The following is a 19,067-nucleotide window of genomic DNA, read 5'->3' as shown; positions in this document are numbered from 1 at the left end:
GAAATAGCTCCAAGCCGAGCGGATCGGCACTTTATAAGCACCGCGGAGGAGATCGCGGAGCCTCATTCGACTTCCAGCGGCCGGCGAGCTCGCGCACCCGCCCGGCACATCCGGGAGGCCGTGCGCACGCGCCAAGTGGCCGAAAATAGCCCCCGCCGAGCGGATCGGCTGTTTATAAGCACCGCGGAAGAGATCGCTGAGCCTCATTCGACTTCCAGCGGGCCGCGCACTCGCGCACGCCGCCCGGCACATCCGGGAGGCCGTGCGCACGCGCCAAGTGGCCGAAAATAGCCCCCGCCGAGCGGATCGGCTGTTTATAAGCACCGCGGAGAAGATCGCTGAGCCTCATTCGACTTCCAGCGGCCCGCGCACACGCGCACGCCGCCCGGTTCAAATTTTCTAAGTGCAACGCACAATGAGATGCATGAGAAACGGCCTTGGTTACCATCACATTTGAAGCGATGAATACGAAGTTAAATTTTATGACTCGGTGTATAAGTCGAGGTCAATTTTTTTCGGTCGATTTTGGATCGAAAAAGGTCGACCAATACACCGGCAAATACGGTAAACCTTTTGCAGTGAAATTGCAGAAAAAACAGCACGTTTATTTTCCCCCCGGGTAGTATCAGAAGGTCAAAAAGCGGGTTGTGTATGATCACAACATGCATGCTTTGCAACCTTGACGTCTTCTAAGAGCTTTTTTTGTTTGGGGAAGTTCCTGTTCTAAATCCACCCAAACACTTATGACATCATTTGCCTTGTCTTGGCAGCCTTCAAAGACCCAACAGACACCTCTGGCCAAAAGATGTACTACAAAAATAAATTAGAGATAGAAATTAATAAAAAATGTGGAATAATGTTACTAACAATAAACTGGTGTTGAAATTTAATTTGTTTAGAAATGTTTAGAATTTGTTTGCTCTTAGCAAAGTGTGTAGATGTTTACTGGCATGTGTGGAAGATTGTTTTGGTCCAGTTGCTCTAGAGTAGGATTAAGTTCGCCCTTCAGGTCAGAGTTCAGAGGTGAGGGTTCAAATCTTGGTTATGTGACAGCCGTCTTTCTTTCGCAGACAGAGAGGAGGAAGGAAAAAGCGCCTTGGTCTTTGTATGCTCGCTTTGCCCTCACATGGCACATCATTGGAGCATGATGCAAGCAGAGATGTTCATCCATAATGTATCACCAAGTGTCTTATGTAAGGCCACTTGCGCTTGTATACTCTACATGTGATCGCTCTCAAGAGATATACTTGCAAAAAAAACTTGTTAATGTGGACCGGTTTTTGTTGTGCGTGCGGCTCCGGTAGGATTTTAAATTTAATTGGGATATTCCGCATAAAATATTAAATCGTCTTCATTTGAACTAATTTACCCATAAAACTGCCCCCACGCGTATATTTTCTCTACCCTAAAAGTATATATATTGTAGTTAGGTGTGATATCTTCTTAGAAACGTGATTAATGGTTGGAAATGACATTATGACCAAAGCTGAGAGATAAATGCTACTTCGGCGACCCCTCACGGTCAAATTATAAAGAAAACGCTTACTTATGCAGCATCCAGTCAAGTTACTTTGCTGCAACCTAGCGACATCTCGATGTATTACATAACAGTTAACAAAATTAGGAACATTGAACACTAAACGTAGATAAACTGATGTGAAAGGCGTTCATTTAAATTTTTTGAACGGGAAAAATAATTTGGTAGGCCTGGGTGTCATTCATTGTCAATTGGAGCTTCTGTGGCTTTTTTTTTTTTTAAACCGTTTGCTAATAAAGCTGGTGTGGAAATTTACCTGAGTGTACATGGCAATTACATCTACAGAAATATCTAATCATGTGTTTAAAGTGTAACAACCAAGTTCGAAGAGTTCAGTCATCAACCGTTTAGAAAACAATCCAACAAAAACAAACCAGATTTATTATTTTTTTCATTAAACTCTCCGCAACAAAATATATTTACATAGTTCACAGTGAAGTTGGTACATTTTGGTTGAGGGTGAAGGCGAGTTAGCAGGCAACACAGACAGTGCAACAGTAATAATAACAATAATACAACTGGATTAAGGTATGACGGTATTCCAGCAGATAAATCCCTTGTTATCAGCTCCACCTGCATGTTCTCACCACGAGCCCTTTAGAAGATTGTTGGCGGTAAACAGTCTGATAGGATGGCAAAAAAAGGCGGGATGGGTCAAGTGAAGACGAGGGTCAGTCCTCCCTTCGAGGCACGCAGCCTTCCATCTCTAGGACTTCAGGCCAGCCCTCGAACTTGTTGGTGTCCGCGCTGTTTTTGATGTGCTGCAACAAACATGGCAAACGAATGTTCAGGCTTCTGACTGGCAAAAAAAAAAATAAAAAATCACAATTAGCGATTGCTTTGCTGTGGAATATATTGAATTATTCTAAGTGGAATATATTGAATTATTCTAAATTTGTTTTATGGGACTCGAGTTTTTCTCTCTGAGACCAGAGTCCATCTAAACTTGTGTTCCCAACATCAAGACAAGCTTTGGCTAAACAGATTGCCCACACTCACTACCTGCTCAAATGGACTCTTAGTCTTGATCCCTTTCCCGCCAACAAAGATCCAGTTATCCCGGAATCCCACGTTGTTAATAGCCGAGCTTCCCAAGTCCGCAATCAACTTCCGAGCTTCATCGTTGAGCCTAAAAAAAAGAAATAATCAATTATCAATTAAAGGTTGGGATTCATGGATGTGAATACAGTTGATGTCCCTACTTGGTGGAGGGATCGTCGAAGGAAGCCATCATGACCACCGTCCCATCCTCAATTCCCTTCAGGAACTGAATGAGGGGTGCCACATCTAGGATGAAATGTGACACACTATTCTGTGCTCATGTTTTCATCTCTGAGGTAGAGGTTTCAAAATTAATCGATTACTCGACAAGCAATCAATTATAAAATTAACTATTTTAATAATCAATTAGTCAATGTGTAACTTAAATGTCCAAATTTCAGCCTCTCAACAATAATTATTCTCTGACTTATGTAGTCATGAAAACAGACTTTGTGAAAGCAGACTTATTATCTTTTGTATTTATTTGCTATTTACAATCAATAGAATTCTAAAAATATTCGATCGTGACAGTCCTACTGTGAAGTAGTAATATGATGCTCACTTCCTGCCCACATGTCGAAGAAGTCTGTTTTGTTCAGCTCGCCAGTTCTTCCTGTGTAACAACAAAGAACGTCTCAAGATGTCATGTCTGAAAATAAATAAGAAGATAAATATATAGGAATACCCACAGGAGATTTTGTCTAATTGCTAGACAGTTGGATAGCGCAAATAAATAATATTCTCATTTTTGTCATTGCGTGTTGTCGAAAGATGGTGGCAAAATTGAGCGACTTGTAAAACATAACATCCTACCAAGTCAAGGCCAGAACTTGAACAAACATCATAAAATTTGGTTATGTGTAGACACACAAAAGTTAAAAGAAGCCTTGCCCAAGAAGACAAAACTCTGCCATTTTGAATTAATGCAGCCATTTTGGCAGTGAAGATCATTCGCCATTCAACAGTAAACTAACCAAGGTCAGACTGTAATTTAACAATCTGTGTTTTGATGAAAACCATGCCGTGAAGAGAATCGAAAAGTGAATGCAATCCATCGCTGTCGCCGGCATTATTTTGTATTCAAACATGAAGCTGTGGCATTACCGTTGACGAGCGCAATGTTAATTCCTCGTCCCACGTTGTTCTTCACGGCGCTCATGAGCCTAAAAAAAACAAGGTAGATGAGATATCAGATGTGTGTTAAAGAGGGCACGCCCACTCTCATTTCGTTTCTCAGTAGTATTTGACTTCCTTCTCATTCCAACACCTTCATCAAACACACGTATTGCATTTACAATCAAATGAAGTCATAAAATGTCACCTACATTTTGTCTTCCAGGCACATTTTGGGCCCAACCACGCTGGCTGCACCACTCGCCATCTTGAAGGCAAACTGACCGGCAGGACACGGCTTGGAAAGTCCACACTTGTGCCCAACTCGTTTGGCTGCTTGGCGAATGCAGATTTTCCTTCAGATTTTTTGAGTGATCAAATGGTTGGCATTCAAACCACAAAAAATATACTTACAGCTGTCTTCCAAGGGACCCGATTTGCCTAAAAGACAAAAAAACAAGACGTACAAAAAAGACATGGTGAATTTTCAGAATTTCTGATTTGGGGGATAGCACACCAAAATGATGAATAACTCGTTATGAAATCAGAAGTAAGTAAAAATTGTTTTTGTCAAATATTAAATTTAGTTTAAAATGGTGATTGGTAAAAAATGCTTGAAACGTCTTAATGGTTTTAAAACTGAAGACAATTTACAAAATTGATACACATAGTTTGCTTTTGTGGACCGAATAAATTGATGTGGCGGGGCCTGCTCTGGCTTTCAAGCCTTGAGTTGGAAACCTGGCCAGTGGAAAACTATCAGAGAGTTAAGGAGATGCCTACTCATATACTTGAGTTTATTTTATTGTTTTATATTTAATGTTAGCTACCATTGATCTAATGTTCAGACTAAAAAGTATACTTAATATTATTAGTTCCACAATAATTATGTTTCACTGTGTAAATAACATATAATGCATAAGTGTACATTTACAAAACAACTACTGGGGAAAGCCCTGGATTTTTAGTTGTGGTCGCTTGGGCTGCTTTACATTTCTCCACTTTAATGTTACTAGTATAGCCATCAATTTCATTACAAAAGGCACACAGTTAAAAAAAAAAAAAAAGCACATCTTGCCTGGTCGGCTTTGCATTTGGGATGAACTGCATAACTGATGCTACTACAATCTATACTGGTGGGTGGGGCGGCCAGTCAATTTATAGGGATGGCAATTTTCACCCCTGGCCCCCTCTTTGGGGCGCTACTGGGTCTGAGCATTTTGCATCCTCAGCTTCTCTGCTCCTTATCATTTACCCATCACGCTTCCCAGCCGGAACTCCATCCTTATCTCCAGCAACTGGAACGCCAGATAGATGCCCATGATGCATGCGGAGATGAGTGCTGCCAACTTCAAAATACCTGGGGACAGAAAGAACCACGTTTGAGAGTTTCTTTTGTCAGTGTCCCTTGTCGGAACGTTGGAAATCATAGATTTTATTTTTCATTAAACTTGGCGGTTTACCTCCAGTTCGCACCATGTTCAGTCAACTTCAGCTACCCTGAAACGTCCAAAACAAATCATTATAGTCACCAATCAATTCATACTTAGCAGCATCTAGTTTCTATAGTTTTTTTAAGGATCACTTCCTGTTAGCGAGCTGCTACCAAAAGTATAATCATTATAGAAATATTAATACTTAGCAGCATCTCGTTTCTTAAGTGTTTTTTAACATTGCTTCCTGTTGGCGAGCTGCTACCAAAAGTTGGTCCTCTTTCGGAGTGCCACTTGATTGCTACTAATTTCATTTAAAACACAAACAGATATCTTGACAAATTTGAACTTTTTAATATAGTTCTAAAATAACGTTTCTTTGATATATTACTAACACGTTGGTACCTTAGAAAAGTATAGACACGACCTCGTTACGTTCGTCAAAGGACTCTCGTCGATGTTAGTTAACAGTGCAATTAAAAGTGATATTTGCAAGTCTGATCAAATGACAATTACAGCAATTTGATTAATTTTGGTTGTCTTACCAGTTTTACAAATAACGGCGGTGACAAGCAGACGTTCAGTTTGTCGAATCCAGAAGTGACACCAGAGCTGCTCACATTGGATCCCCCCCCCAAAAAAAGAAGCGTAGGTGGCAACGGGAAATACTAGACGTGTGTTTACTTTTTTAAAACAAAAAAATGAACAAGCCTAGAGGTTGTTACGATAAATGTGGTAAGATAATAATTGGCTTACTTGTTTGAAAGTTTTTTTTTAATTATTATTGCTATAGTAAGCACCATACTTAAGACATGATCTTTTTTTACTTCCGGAATTGTTCTTCTTTGTTCAATCAAGAGGTCTGCTACCCTGTAGCGACCTCACTTGGTACTTTCATCAAACAACAAGCAAAGCTTTCAAACAACAAAGAATAAAGAAACAGCCCATTTTCTTTATATAACTTATATTGTGAATTATTAATTTAATAATAAAAAACATTATAAAACAAGAGTAGCATCCACATGTAATGATATTCAAATGAAACATGTACAAATCAAGGCTGGAGTGAAGCATATCAAACAAATGAATGTCAATAAATAAAGTTATTTCATTTTGTCACAGCTCTTTAAATCCACTCTAGTGTCAGTCCAAAATGGGTTTCATTGCAGAAGATTTTGCTGGAAAAAAGACATCATTGCTAAATCATTTTAAAATTCCAACAACAAAAAAATATTTATTTATTTAATGCGAGTGATGATTACATTATCTGAATCCCGAGGACAGGCCGTTCCATTGCTGCTGTTGGCACTTTCAAGGTCCCATGTGGCTGCATTGCGATCATCTTGAATCTGGAGGTTGGAGAAGCGATACTCTGGTGCCCTGCAGGGTGGCAGTGTGAAACAATAGTCAGCAAAAATGCTCTGAAAATCTTTGAACGTGTCCCGAATGTACAACCGCTTAGCTCACCTGTACTGATAAACTCCTCTTCTGATGGCAACCAGAGCAGAAACGATAGCGGCTAGGACAATGATGCCTGCGCCAGCGCACACCAATATCAGCACCATCCTCTCTTGCTGGAAACACAATAAAAGGTATAAAGGTGTTTTGAGTTTTTGGATTTCAAAGCTACTCACCGGTGTATCAAAGTGTGTCACTGGTGCAGTGGGATGTGGGGCAGCTGAATCAAGATTGGGTTTGACACCACAAGGTCTGATGACAGTCTGGACCACTAACTGAGAAGAAAATCCCCCCTCACAGCGGTCACTCGGGACCTTGCGATAGCCCGTCGTCAGGAGCTCATCCTCTTCTCCATTCAAGCACATTTCCAAGGTTTTGTTGTGCAGGTCGGGCTGCCGTACACACTCTGATGTGTTCTCATGATGCTGATAGCCATAGTCACTGTTTCAAAGGGTAGCTTGTTAAAATGGTGACAAAACTAATCAATTAATCGACACCAAATCAATTATCAAATTAATCGCCTCGTATTTTAATAATCAAGTCGTTACATTTTCAACTAAAGATTGTCCAAATCTTGATTTCAGGTTCTCAAGAGTAATAATTCTGTAATTTCTCTAGTCCTTCATGAAAAGAGACTGGTTTATCATTTGTGTTTACTCAAAAGAAGACATTTACATCTGCATTTACTGCGTCTTGTGTAATATTGCTTAACTGTTTTTCAATCACTAAATAATACAAAATAAACAAATAATTGTTAATAAATACTTATCGGCAGAGGGACAATGAGTTTTTATTCACACACGTTATCGCAAATAAAATTATACCCGATTATTCAAATAATCGATAGACTAATCGATAGAATAATCGATTCTAAAAATATTCGATCGTGACAGCCCTAGTTTGCTACTGAATGAATCCATATGTTGCGATTTGATGTCCTCACCACAAAAAATCTTCTTTGGTGCACAGACAGGGACTTTCCTTCTTTATCGTGACATAGCCGCGACCGTTACGACACACGGCTTGTTTCTTCCGTCTCCGGTATATTTCCTTGACACCCAAGATGCAGCCATCCCTCTCCAAAGCACCTCCCATTGTTGAGTGCGCCAACCACTCCTCATAATCCTGATCATCACCTTAAGGAATGATATCAGAATCTCAAGTCAGGGAGGATCCGCGTAAGAGTTAAGTTAATATTTCCACCCACACTCTCTTGTGATGAGGCTCTGGAAGTCGATGGTAATCGCCACCCACATGGGCTGGTTATCATCCTCGGGACGGAAGCCCCATACGCTGACGCTCATGGCCTTGGTGCCTGGTTCAGAAGCCAGGCCAGCGAAGAAGAGGGGCTGCTCAGTGAAGTTGTACGACTTCCAGCATTGGCCTTCGTCTGTTGAGAACCTGAGGCACAACCAGAAAAGTTTATCTCAAGAGGTGTGAATAAAACACGAGTATCGCCACTTGGAAGCTGGTTTAGAACCTGTAGACAATAAATAGGACCACAATAATGAAACCTTTTGGGAACCTATGTTGGGGACCTGCCAACTAAAATGGAATGAAGTTTGTGGATGACCAACAAGAGCAGAAGTCAACAACAATAAGCCTGTTTCGTACTTGATCGTCTTGATTTTTCCATCACGTCGGGCCTCCACAGCTACAATGAGGCCGCCAGAATCCAGTATACTGTAATGGTGGGGACCCCTCAGCGTGCCCCTCCAGTTGTAACCCCCATCAGACGACACAAACACATCTGGATACTGCCATGATGACAGGCAGTCACCCACGGAACCTAAACCACAAGGGAGTTGTACATACACCCGAATCAAAAAACAAATTGTGACTGTTACCATGTGCGATGACCAGGCCGACAGCAGTGGGGTCAGACATGAGAAGCATTGGAACGATGTGATTAATGCGACTGTGTTCTCCGTGAATATGAAGGTTGCACTGTGAAAAACAGTGATAGGTTAGACAAATATAAACGCAATTGAACCGCATTCAACGCACATTCTTCACTTCCTCGCCACATTCCACATTCAACGGTTTGGAAATCCGATGCCACGTTCCTCCCCGATTAAATGAAATGACAGATCTGATTCGCCCATCTGAAACAGCAAATGAAAACAAATCAAATCTCTGACACCGTGTCCAACACGACACCGGAACCGACTCGCCTAACCTTTGTCCAGTTTGTTGGTGAGGTACACGCCGCGGAGTGATGTGATGTTTCGGAAATCGCTTTTTCGTTGCCCGTCGAACAAGTGGCGCTCAAGGGATTTGGAGAAAAGGATGCCACGGTCATCTGATGTGTACATGGTCCCAAAGTAGGTGTCTACGGGAGTTTACAATCATGTATGATTTTTGTCTGTGTCCTGAAAACCCTTGAGAGTCCAAAAATTTACCACAATTAACCCCTCAATAGTGTAACATTGCAGTGTGTTTGTCTTAACTCATTCACTGCCAACCCAGTTAAAATAGATCTTAGACGTCTATAGTTGTCATTGGGAATGAAGGGGTTAATGGTTTAAGTTATAAATCTAGCCCAGGGGTATCAAACTTGAGTCCTCAAATCCGCATATTTTAGAGTTTTATCGCTTTAAACACATCTGATCCAATTAATCAGGATCATGAAAATTTGAATTAGGTGTGTTTCTAACAACAACTAGTGTAAAGGTCATAAATCTAACCTCCATAAAGGTTATTCTTGGTTCGAGAATCCTTGAGCAATTACATCTTGACTTTTGCAAAAGTCGAAAAACTGTTACCCATTTCCAATTGTGTATGTTTGGCTGTTGGTTTAAAACTTTACTAAAAAAATAGATGTCAAGTCTTAAATCTGTCATGTACAGTCATAAAGGACAAGGTCAGCTGAAACAGACCACAAACACATTGAGAGTGTGTTTGTGTGTGTTCTTGTGATACACCCTGATCTCCAGATATGTTTGTCAGCCTTTTGCAGGCGCAAGCTAAATCTCCTGCCCACTGCTGGCGACAAAAGATCTAATCTCCCTTGATTTATCTGAAGTCCTGTCAACTTAATACCAGAATTTTTTTTTTAAATGAGGGAATTGTGGCTTTTTAGGAGACAGGAGATGTTAAGAAGAGGGGGAAAAGGCTTGATGGGAAAGGAAAGTGGTGAAAGAAAATATTGTCCAGCTGGGCAAACACAACGAGTATGATGAAATGATTTGTCAGCAGCAGCCAGAACCCGTGAAACCAGTTCAGTATTTGCTGTTGAGTATTTCCATTACAACAAAGAAAAAACAGTTTTTGTGCCAGGTTTTTAGTTATTTTCATCTTTGTTTTTACCTCCCGGATTGTCCACATGCATAAAGAGCATGTCCTCGTCTCCGTCCAAGATGGAGTAAAACTGTAAACACATACAAATGAGGATGGAGGAGGCATGAGAATATGTTTGACTTGTTTTGGGTTGTCAAATTTATTTATTTATGTATTTATGTATTTATTTATTTATTTATTTATTTATTTATTTATTAATGCGTGTTTGTTTGTTTGTTTGTTTGTTTGTTTGTTTGTTTGTTTGTTTGTTTGTTTGTTTGTTTGTTTGTTTGTTTGTTTACTTTAATTCACCACTAACTGTGTTGAAAAGGAAAAGGTCATTATTGGAACTGTCATCAGTTTAATCAACAGCTATAAGGAGCTAAATCTGATTAAAAGGTGTGTGATTGTGTTTTAAATCTGCTTTATGTTATCAAATTTCAACAAATTGTGCGAGCTGCATTTGGTAATGTTCCAATGTAGCTGAAAAATGTAGGGTAATTGTACCCCTGAACTGAATGAATTTGATTTGTACATGCTCACATTTGAGAATAAATGGTTTTCATTGAACAACAATGCTATGCTAACGTTGGGTATACGTGTCCCATTAGCGTCTAGTTTCTAAGACAAGCACTTCAGTCAAGTTGTCCAAAGTGAACTCAGTAACAAAAGATAATTAAGATATAAATCAGTAAAGAAGTATTCTAAAGGCTAAAAATCTAAAGGCTAATTCTATCCCAAACACGAGAACCGTAAATAGAGACGTTAAGATAGTTAGTAGTCATTGTTAGTCAGTATCTTAGTCAAGGAGCATTATCCATTATCTTTAAGGTTTATTCATCAAAATAATGTTAGCTGCTAGTAATGTTAGCCTTTTTTGCTGAAAACCTGAATGTGACCTTTTTTTCCTCACTTGGCTTCCTTTTTTTATTTGTAACTGAAACAAGATTATAAATATGGTTTAGTTAGGAAAGTTATGAAATTCTTACCTGTTCTGTGGACGCCGATGGGAGTAGCGCTCGACTGAAGGAGTCTCCTTGGTCGGATGAGAAATACATGACCCTTGGAGATCGCTGGCAGGAAATACAACACAAATGTCATCTGATAGCATTATCGATAGCAGTGTGTTATTTGAAGATGTTTCACCGTATCTTCCATGACCGAGAAGAAGAGAAAAGCTCCAATGTAGCCAAAACTGTAGACATCTTCGTGGATGACGGTGAATGTCTTCCCGAGGTCTTTGGTCCTCTTCAGCTGCAGATCGCCTCTCTCTTCTGCATCCACTACAACAACAGGAGACCAAATTTACTTGATAAATATTATGGAGATTTTTTTTTTTTTAAAGATCCAGTTGGACTGGACAAATTATTTACACCTGTAAATTTTGCACTCTTACTTGTGTCTGCTTTGCTGGAACTGAAGAACAAATTGATGCCAGCTCCCCTAAAGAAAGAGTCTAAAAATTAGACTTTCAATATGAATCAAATCTAAAAATGGTGTCTCATGTCTTTGAAACTGTGGTTTTGTGTGTCACATCCTGTTGATTCTCACCATGAGAAAGAATGCACTCCATCATGCACTTTATTCCATGCGGTGCCAAAGTCCAGCGAGAGCCACAGAGCGCCCTGGAAGTCAGGAACAGGAACACACTGGTTGTGTTTACCCTCTTCTCCCAAAGGCGTGACATGTCATGAGTGTGCTTGCAATAACATTGTCTGCACTTTTAAAAAAAAAAAAAAGTAGATCAAACGTGTGTGTGACTCACGTCGATGCTAAGCGCCACCAGCAGATCGGGATTGAGGAAGTGGTAGGTGATAGGCTGAGCCAGGTGGAAGGGGAGCTGAATGAAGCGAAAGGTGGCACCGGCATCTGTTGAGGTGAAAATGATGCCGCCCGGATGGTCCACCACGGGTGTGTCAGCGGTTAATATCACCTGTTTCAGTCATACATACAGTTATGGGAATGGGAGCTTTGAAGACAGAGTTGTGAAGCACTTGATAGCACTTAATTAAAATTGGCAGGCTGAGAGCCATTTTTGTGCGGCTGAAATGGGGCTCTGGGCCAAAGAACCATGCTAACCAACAAAATCGCAAAGAAGACCAACCAAAGTATTTCGAAATTGACTAATCGACAAGAAGTCAATTACCAAATGAATCGCCTTGTACCTTAATTAATCAATTTATTGTTTAGAGATATACTAAAGATTGTCCAAATGTTCTGATTTCAGATTCTCAAAAGTGATAATACTTTAATTTATCTAGTACTTCAAGAACAGAGACTTGTTTATCTTTTGTGTTTACTCACAAGAAGAAATTGGCAAACATCTGCTTTCACTTTGGAAAACAATGACCATCACTTTTTCTTGTATGATATTGCTTTTTTTTAAATCACTAAAAAATATCAAATAAAGAAAAATAATCTAAACAGTAATCGGAGCAAAATGTTTTCAAACGTACTTTAATGCAAGTAAAATTATATTTGCTTATTCAATTAATCAATGGAATAATTGATCAAATAATTTAATATTCAATAGTGACAGTTGTAGTTGTCCTAATATAATCTGAAAACAACAAATACCATTTTCTTTGGAGGAACATTGCCACTACTAACATGCCAGCATCTACTAGCATTCAGCAGTTAGCACATGACTTTCAACTCACAGAACTTCCGGGACGGCTGATGGTGTAGTGGTACACTCACATGTCTTATGTGCAGGCACCATGAGTTCGATATATGACAGTGTGCGTGTGTGAATGTGACTAAAAGAAAACTCACAGAACCCCCTGGTCCAACGCTGACTCCAAACTCTTCTTTGATGAACGTATGGTTGATGTTCTGCGAGATGTCGTGGAAGGACTTGCCGTAATCCGTACTGGAAAGGAAGATAGGATTGGACAGTAATGCATTAGCATGGCATATTATTTGCAACTCACCTTCGGTAAAGACGCGAGGAGCCACCCTCGAGGAACGTGTCTATGGGAGCGCTGATTGTGGACAACACCAAAATGACCTAGAAAGATGCAACTGTGCTTATGATACTGTTGTCTATGTAATTGTATAGTAGTGATGTTTTGTTGCAACACTCACCCCAGTACCATCACCGACCCACGTGAGAATCACATAGGAGCCGTCGTCGCCATTAAAGCCTGTCTGAAAGCAAAACCACACCAAATTAGCTGTCTAACTGCATTTAAAACCTATTTCACTGTATTGGCATTCCTTTACTTTGTATATCATAATTATTGCAAATGCATAAAAGTTATTAATTAAATACAAGAAAAGTTTGGGATGAAACAGCAACAAAAATAAAATGAGCAAAGCATGTATTGTACCATAATGAATGATGATTTCATTATCTATTGATGTATATTGTATGTCAATAAATTACAATCTCATGGGAAATTTTAATTCAATTGTGTATTCAAAAACTAAGACTTGTATACAGTATGACCCAACTTCCTTCGTAAAGCATATGTAGAAACAACCGCAGGCCACATACATCTACAGTGAACCTTTTTTAAAATGGCATAACATACACAACAGAAGATCAAAATGATTTTTATGACTGGAATTTGGTAGGACTTGAAAGTCTGAGAAGTAGTTTCCATTTTCAATTAATTTACGTAATTTTCTAATTTCTAATTAAGGTTGACCAATAACAATATTCCCATTTATTGATATGAGCCTGCGCATATAAAGTACCTATAAGGGGAAAACCTTGTTTATTTCAAGCATAAAACTGATTAATTTCAAGGTTATTGATTAAATAAGGTAAATTTACACAATTTTACTCGACCCACAATGAAAACCATCAGAAGACCACAAAATAGACCACGACCCTTAGCTTGAGAACCGCTGCTTTTCAATAATAGGAGACTATGGACTTTGATCTCATTCGTGAAAAAGAACATGTATAAGTAACACCTCACCTCGTGAGTGTTGTCGTCCAGAACTCGATGCTCGGCTGGGGTCAGGCTGACTCGGCAAGACTCGAAGGCAGGACCCCTGGGAGCCCTCGAGGCACCCGCGGAGGTAGCGGCGCCCCTCCGCGTGCGAGTGCGCGCTTCGGCCCCGAAATGGAGCAGAACGCAGAAAGCCACAATTCGCCTCCAGATCATGACCGGTGCTGTAACCGCTCGGAAGCCCCTGTGGAGGTATCCGCGGGCGGGATGCGTGTGCTCTGAGTGGTCGGGGAGCGGCAAAAGGTGTGGAAGTGGAGAGGGGACGGCTCATTAACATGAAAAGTGCTGCGTCCTCCGCGGTGCAGGTGTTAAAGCCCGCATCTCCCTCACATCAGACTTACGCTGTGGGCCATTTTGCACACAAAGGCCCCGTGTGACCGACCTTAAAGGACACATATGTGGGCTCCACCAGCCGGGGAAACCATTTGACTTCTTAACACAGTATTAATCGTGAACAATGCACACGCGGGACAATTTAAAGCAAGTTTCATCTTTTGTAAACCTCAGTCCCACCTTGATTAGCTGTAGGTGTAGTAGATAAAACGGGCCACACAGAGGTGCTGTTTAGAGACGGGACATTTTAAGTATCCCTCTGTATTCATATTCATTTTTAAATATTATCTAGAATGGCTTCAAATAAAGCTATTCGTATAATAGATACGCTAAATAGTATTTAAAGTTCACAATTTTTATTAAATTATTTTCTTGATTTGTTATAATAAAATGAATTACAAATTGCAATTTTTCCAAAACCTGTTTCCGTGTTTTACATTAAGTGACATTTATGTTTAACCTCATCTGCATGGCCTCCGAGAACTAGTTTGCCTTCCACTGCCTTTTATGTTTAAAAATACGATGTAGGTGATGATGTAACGTTTAGACTCCAAAAGAGACAAAGTAAATGTTATTGATAGAACTCAGCTGCCATTTGCGTAAGATCCAGCTATCAGACCTCTCTTTGATTACATCATCATTCAAACAGCACCTATCTATATAAAGTTTGAGGTCAAGTTTCTATTGAAAGGATGTTTATATCCTAAAAGCAGACAAACAATTAATCAAAAGCAAAACGTGTTTGAGAATGAAATCACTTGTTTTGTTTGTGATGCCGTTTTATTTAGATTTCACAAGTTTATACTGTTCACTTTGTTATGTGACAAACTGACAATGTAGCTCATCACAGGCGTACATTTTAACGCTGCACACACAAGTAAACCCTTGGCAGGGTTGCCAGCCATTTCAGTTTACATTAGTTAGGATTGTTTTTTTAAATTATGAGACACATCAAAAATATTGATCCTGAAATCATTCCCCCATGCTGCTTGCAGCCACTTATCATCTACATTACAGTACAATTCTGTCTTTGGCTCAGCAACAGTGCATTCCTGTCACATTTTTAAAGCTGCCACGGTTCCACAAAGTGCATCCATCCATCCATCAGCCATTTTTGGCCCTGTCTCATCAGTCCACGTGAAAGGTCACAGAGGCCCCTGCATGATGCTTTAGCGGAGGGCCTCTTTCTGTCTCCAGCATCCAGCGGCGGTCCTGGACGTACATCAGGCCACCAAACGAGTCAGCCAGGCTGAAGATGAAAGCGAAGATGGTCATAATGGTCCCGAGGAAGTAGAGCTTCAGAACAGCTGGAACCATGGCACCAAGTGAGCAACAACAACCCTGTGTTATGGAATATATGATTTACAATACATGAATATATGTTTTTATCTGTTCCGTCATCAGTCAGTCTTACAGTGTTTGCAAATGTATGAGGTCAACTGTGTCTAAATAATAAATACAATACAAACGGATCAGAAACAAAACTTTACTGCGTATATGTATTTAGAGAAGTCACTTCGGCAGGGGAAAAAAATTATTAATGGTGCGTTTAAAATTGATAGGAAATACCCCAACTAATGCGTGAAATACACGCTACTTGCTTCATGTAATAACCGATACACATTTATTGCTTATCAACTTGATACTAAACTCCTTTTCTTTGTGTATAAACAAGCACACATTACGTACAAGGTTCCAAATTACATCACGAAACAATTCAAATTGGCGCTACATAGTCGTTCTATGAGAGTACTTGAACGCACCAGCAGCTTGACTGCGCCGTATTTGCAAAACGTGGACGTAAATTACAAAAAGGAAAAAAGAACACATTCGCGTGACATTTTAATTCATCTTTAAAACCCACAAATGTTTGCGACGGTTTGATAAATTGGGAAAAACTCACTGTGCGTCTTGTTTCTTTACATGCGTGTCGCAAAGGCTTTCGAAGGTTTCCAACAACAAGAAGCCGAGACCAGCTAAGGTTCTAGCGGGTATTAAGTTATTACAAAATGTAAGTGTCTTTGAATTTGTCTCTTAAATAAAAGTGGTAATTTACTTAAGAGCTGGCTATCTCATTCCCCTGCTCGCACGTCGTTGAGGAGCGTGGAAGAGGCAAGCAGACAGAGGCTATTTCCGGTTCAAGGAAATTTACAGTATAATATATATTTTTTAACTTTGCACGCCTTTTTATATCCTTCTCTGACGTATAAAACTACCAATAAACATTATGGAAAATATACACATCAATAACCTTAATGTCGTCGCTCAAGTCTTACATGCCTCCAATCCCTCGTCCACTTGAGTTACTGTATCGATTTGTCAAAAGGGGAGTGGTTCCTTATTTGTTCTCATGCACGTTGTGGACTTTCCCAAAAATGTCAGCTGTGAAAAATACAACCCCACAAACTAACTAGTCATCATTATTCCGTCCGGGTAAGTCATGGTGTTGTAGAAAACATTTCACTATGTCTAAAACACTTTTAAAATGCTTCTTCAAGACTTTATTCATCGCATAACTGTTATGCTGTAATATATACAGTATTTATTATGCCATAACAAATACTGTACAAAATTTAACCTGGACTTCTGAAACATCACTTATGTGCATGTTTCGGATTTTCCCTTTACACGTTTGTCTTCAAAGTTGGGTTGATGGTTTCATGTAATTCACATACTGTACATACAATTAAATGCTCATGTTTATAGTAGAGACATCATAAATCTAAATTTTAACTATTGTGTCCTAAAAGAGTGTGTCATATTATTTGATGAGCCATAATATCTACTCAGCACAAAGGTATTACTTGCATTGCAACAGTTGAGATGAATTAAAAACAACTCGGCAATGTTTCTCTCTGCTTCCTGTTTTTCATAATAACATCAAAAACAGTCAGTGAAGTTTCGCAAGCAGGCTTTGTGAAACTTGTCCCAGAGTTTTTGCTGCAGCAGCTGGAGGATGGCCAAGCATTCAGACTGAAAAAAAAAAAGAGTACAAATTAAAACCTCGTGTTCTGCATTGGAATGACACAGCAAAAGCCATGCTGGAGCTCAATTTGAATTTAGTAGTTACAGTGTCTTTAGCTCACATCTCACCATGACAGTACCTGAATTAACTGCTGTTTGGTGTAATGACACACATTGTCGGACAGGGAAATATAACAATTATCCACGCACTACTGTCGAAGTCGAGTGAAAAATGCAAATTACATCAGTCTAATAAAGGTAGAATAAAAACATTAAAAATAAAATTAATCTTTCAATTAATTTTTGTTTTGAGTGAAGACCTAATGACTTATTTTAATCTTTAGTTAAAAAGACTTATAGTGAGACAAACATGTCTTTATACAATAATGCTAAGATGTAATTGAAAATTCTGACATTTTGAGATACAATTAATGAACTAAAAATAAATTTAATGTAATAATAATCTACTAGCTCTTTGAATGTCTGGTGGTATCATTTAAAAATAGATTTAATATTGTTAATATGTAGTTTTCTAAACATGTTTCTTTTGAGGTATTAATGTACAGTATGTTTCAGTTGTGTGGTTGTTTTATCTCATTCAATTGAGCACGTGTAATCATGTGAATTATAGAATTTAATATGCTTAACAAGTTCCCCTAAAACTGTAGAATAACCACACTGCTCAGCCTTTTCATGAGTGATGTTTTAATTCACTTTAATGCAAATAAAATTGTATCTGATTATTCGATTAATTGATAGAATAATCGAGAAAAGTATCGAGTTTAAAAATAGTAAATTGTGACAGCGACTTAAATAAATGCTGTAATTAATAATGGAATTTTAAATTCCCCAAAATAGTTCAAAACAAAACACATGAAAGGCAGCACGGTGGGCCACTGGTAAGCAGCTCCGCCTCACAATGAGGAGGGTGTGGGTTTGATTCCACTTCCAGCCCTCCCTATGTGGAGTTTGCATGTTCTCCCTGTGCCCGCGTGGGCACTCCGGTTTCCTCCCACATCCCCAAAACTTGCTTGGTAGGCCGATTGAGCATTTTAAATCGCCCCGAGGTGTGAGTGCGAGTGCGGATGGTTGCTCGTCTCTGAGTGCCCAGCGATTGGCTAGCAACCGGTTCAGGGTGTCCCCCGCCTACTGCCCGATGACTGCTGTGATAGGCTCCAGCACTCCTGCGACCCCCGAAAATGGATGGATGGATGGATGGATGGATGGATGGATGGATGGATGGATGGATGGATGGATGGATGGATGGATGGATGGATGGATGGATGTAATAATATTTTTTTTTACCTCCAGTTTTGAATAAGCCCAGTGTGTACAGTTCTAAAAAGGTTCGTTGGCATGGCTCCCTCCTCGTGACCGCGTCCACACTGCTGCACACATGACGGCCATTAGAACAAATTCATAGCGTGCACTCGCTTTCATTGAGGCCGGCTGGTCCCCCATTTCGTTTGCATGTGACGCCCTGCCTTTTCATGTCACGTGACATGAAAGGTAGGTCTTGTACGTTAGCATGTGGTGAAGGGCTTTAAGAGGATTTTACATCTTAACTGTCACTGTCACCTGGTAGTAGTTAGTTACAATAACCGACAATGCCGAGGTTGCACATGTCTGTTGTTTGAAGGTTGAACATGAAGGCCACTTGGGGGGGAGGGTCATGTGACTGAATATAGGGATCACTGTATAAAAAAAAAGGTTCGCCGTGAAATCCTCTTTGTCTGGATTAGATGGTTTCACACTCTCCTGTCCCACTCTTTCTGCTCCAGGGCCTGCAGGCTTTGCTTTGTCCCGCTTCCCCATCACGGCGACTACCAACTCTGGCCGGTGACGTGGCGCTTGGTTTAACATTACCACGGTGACACCCGCTCTCCAGGAGAATCTCCTTGGCGACGCCCCCCACCGACACGCCTGTTGTCTCTTTTCAAGGCAGGT

General features: G+C 40.0%; 2 protein-coding genes and 1 long non-coding RNA gene across 4 annotated transcripts; all 3 read right to left on the bottom strand.

Annotated features, from left to right (window-relative positions):
- Positions 1 to 1,895: 1,895 nt before the first annotated feature.
- Positions 1,896 to 5,945, bottom strand: fam3c (FAM3 metabolism regulating signaling molecule C). 2 transcript variants are annotated; one of them, XM_049760649.1, is made up of 10 exons: positions 5,670 to 5,945; positions 5,155 to 5,191; positions 4,947 to 5,051; positions 4,106 to 4,132; positions 3,904 to 4,027; positions 3,683 to 3,741; positions 3,141 to 3,191; positions 2,740 to 2,824; positions 2,540 to 2,666; positions 1,896 to 2,298 (listed from the first exon to the last, which is right to left on the bottom strand). In XM_049760649.1, exons 2-10 carry the CDS (start codon positions 5,168 to 5,170, stop codon positions 2,209 to 2,211), a joined length of 684 nt encoding a protein of 227 aa, XP_049616606.1. In that variant the 5' UTR covers positions 5,171 to 5,191; positions 5,670 to 5,945; the 3' UTR covers positions 1,896 to 2,208. The 2 variants fall into 2 exon arrangements, with proteins under 2 accessions (XP_049616606.1, XP_049616607.1); XM_049760650.2 differs by having other exon boundaries at positions 3,904 to 4,024; positions 5,670 to 5,943.
- Positions 5,946 to 6,123: 178 nt separating this feature from the next.
- Positions 6,124 to 14,139, bottom strand: si:dkey-159a18.1 (sortilin). The gene is made up of 20 exons (XM_049760587.2): positions 13,791 to 14,139; positions 12,949 to 13,011; positions 12,795 to 12,871; positions 12,637 to 12,733; positions 11,627 to 11,794; positions 11,413 to 11,486; positions 11,258 to 11,304; positions 11,008 to 11,144; positions 10,851 to 10,934; positions 9,892 to 9,952; positions 8,762 to 8,914; positions 8,590 to 8,687; positions 8,430 to 8,529; positions 8,197 to 8,371; positions 7,790 to 7,983; positions 7,526 to 7,718; positions 6,759 to 7,023; positions 6,592 to 6,698; positions 6,387 to 6,504; positions 6,124 to 6,302 (listed from the first exon to the last, which is right to left on the bottom strand). The coding sequence occupies exons 1-20, from the start codon at positions 13,977 to 13,979 to the stop codon at positions 6,285 to 6,287; spliced, it is 2,418 nt and encodes an 805-aa protein (XP_049616544.1). The 5' UTR covers positions 13,980 to 14,139; the 3' UTR covers positions 6,124 to 6,284.
- A 775-nt stretch (positions 14,140 to 14,914) lies between these two features.
- LOC125992068 (uncharacterized) lies at positions 14,915 to 16,401 on the bottom strand. The gene is made up of 2 exons (XR_007489514.1): positions 16,060 to 16,401; positions 14,915 to 15,497 (listed from the first exon to the last, which is right to left on the bottom strand). It is a non-coding gene; the product is annotated as an uncharacterized lncRNA (long non-coding RNA).
- Between the last annotated feature and the right edge of the window lie 2,666 nt (positions 16,402 to 19,067).

This window comes from Syngnathus scovelli, chromosome 22, assembly GCF_024217435.2.
Source record: "Syngnathus scovelli strain Florida chromosome 22, RoL_Ssco_1.2, whole genome shotgun sequence".
NCBI lineage: Eukaryota > Metazoa > Chordata > Actinopteri > Syngnathiformes > Syngnathidae > Syngnathus > Syngnathus scovelli.
Note: the sequence above shows the minus strand (reverse complement) of the source record. Positions and strands in the feature narration are given on the sequence as shown.

Excerpts from the sequence above, each read along its gene's own strand:
- fam3c (XM_049760649.1), bottom strand. Across the intron at positions 4,133-4,946 it reads CCGGCTGGGAAGCGTGATGG|GCAAATCGGGTCCCTTGGAA; the intron begins GTAAATGATAAG and ends TTTGTCTTTTAG. Across the intron at positions 2,825-3,140 it reads CTTCGACATGTGGGCAGGAA|ATGTGGCACCCCTCATTCAG; the intron begins GTGAGCATCATA and ends ATTTCATCCTAG.
- si:dkey-159a18.1 (XM_049760587.2), bottom strand. The coding sequence starts at position 13,979 with ATGATCTGGAGGCGAATTGTGGCTTTCTGCGTTCTGCTCCATTTCGGG. Across the intron at positions 12,872-12,948 it reads GGGTCGGTGATGGTACTGGG|GTCATTTTGGTGTTGTCCAC; the intron begins GTGAGTGTTGCA and ends GCATCTTTCTAG. Across the intron at positions 7,719-7,789 it reads GAGCCTCATCACAAGAGAGT|GTGATGATCAGGATTATGAG; the intron begins GTGGGTGGAAAT and ends TCATTCCTTAAG.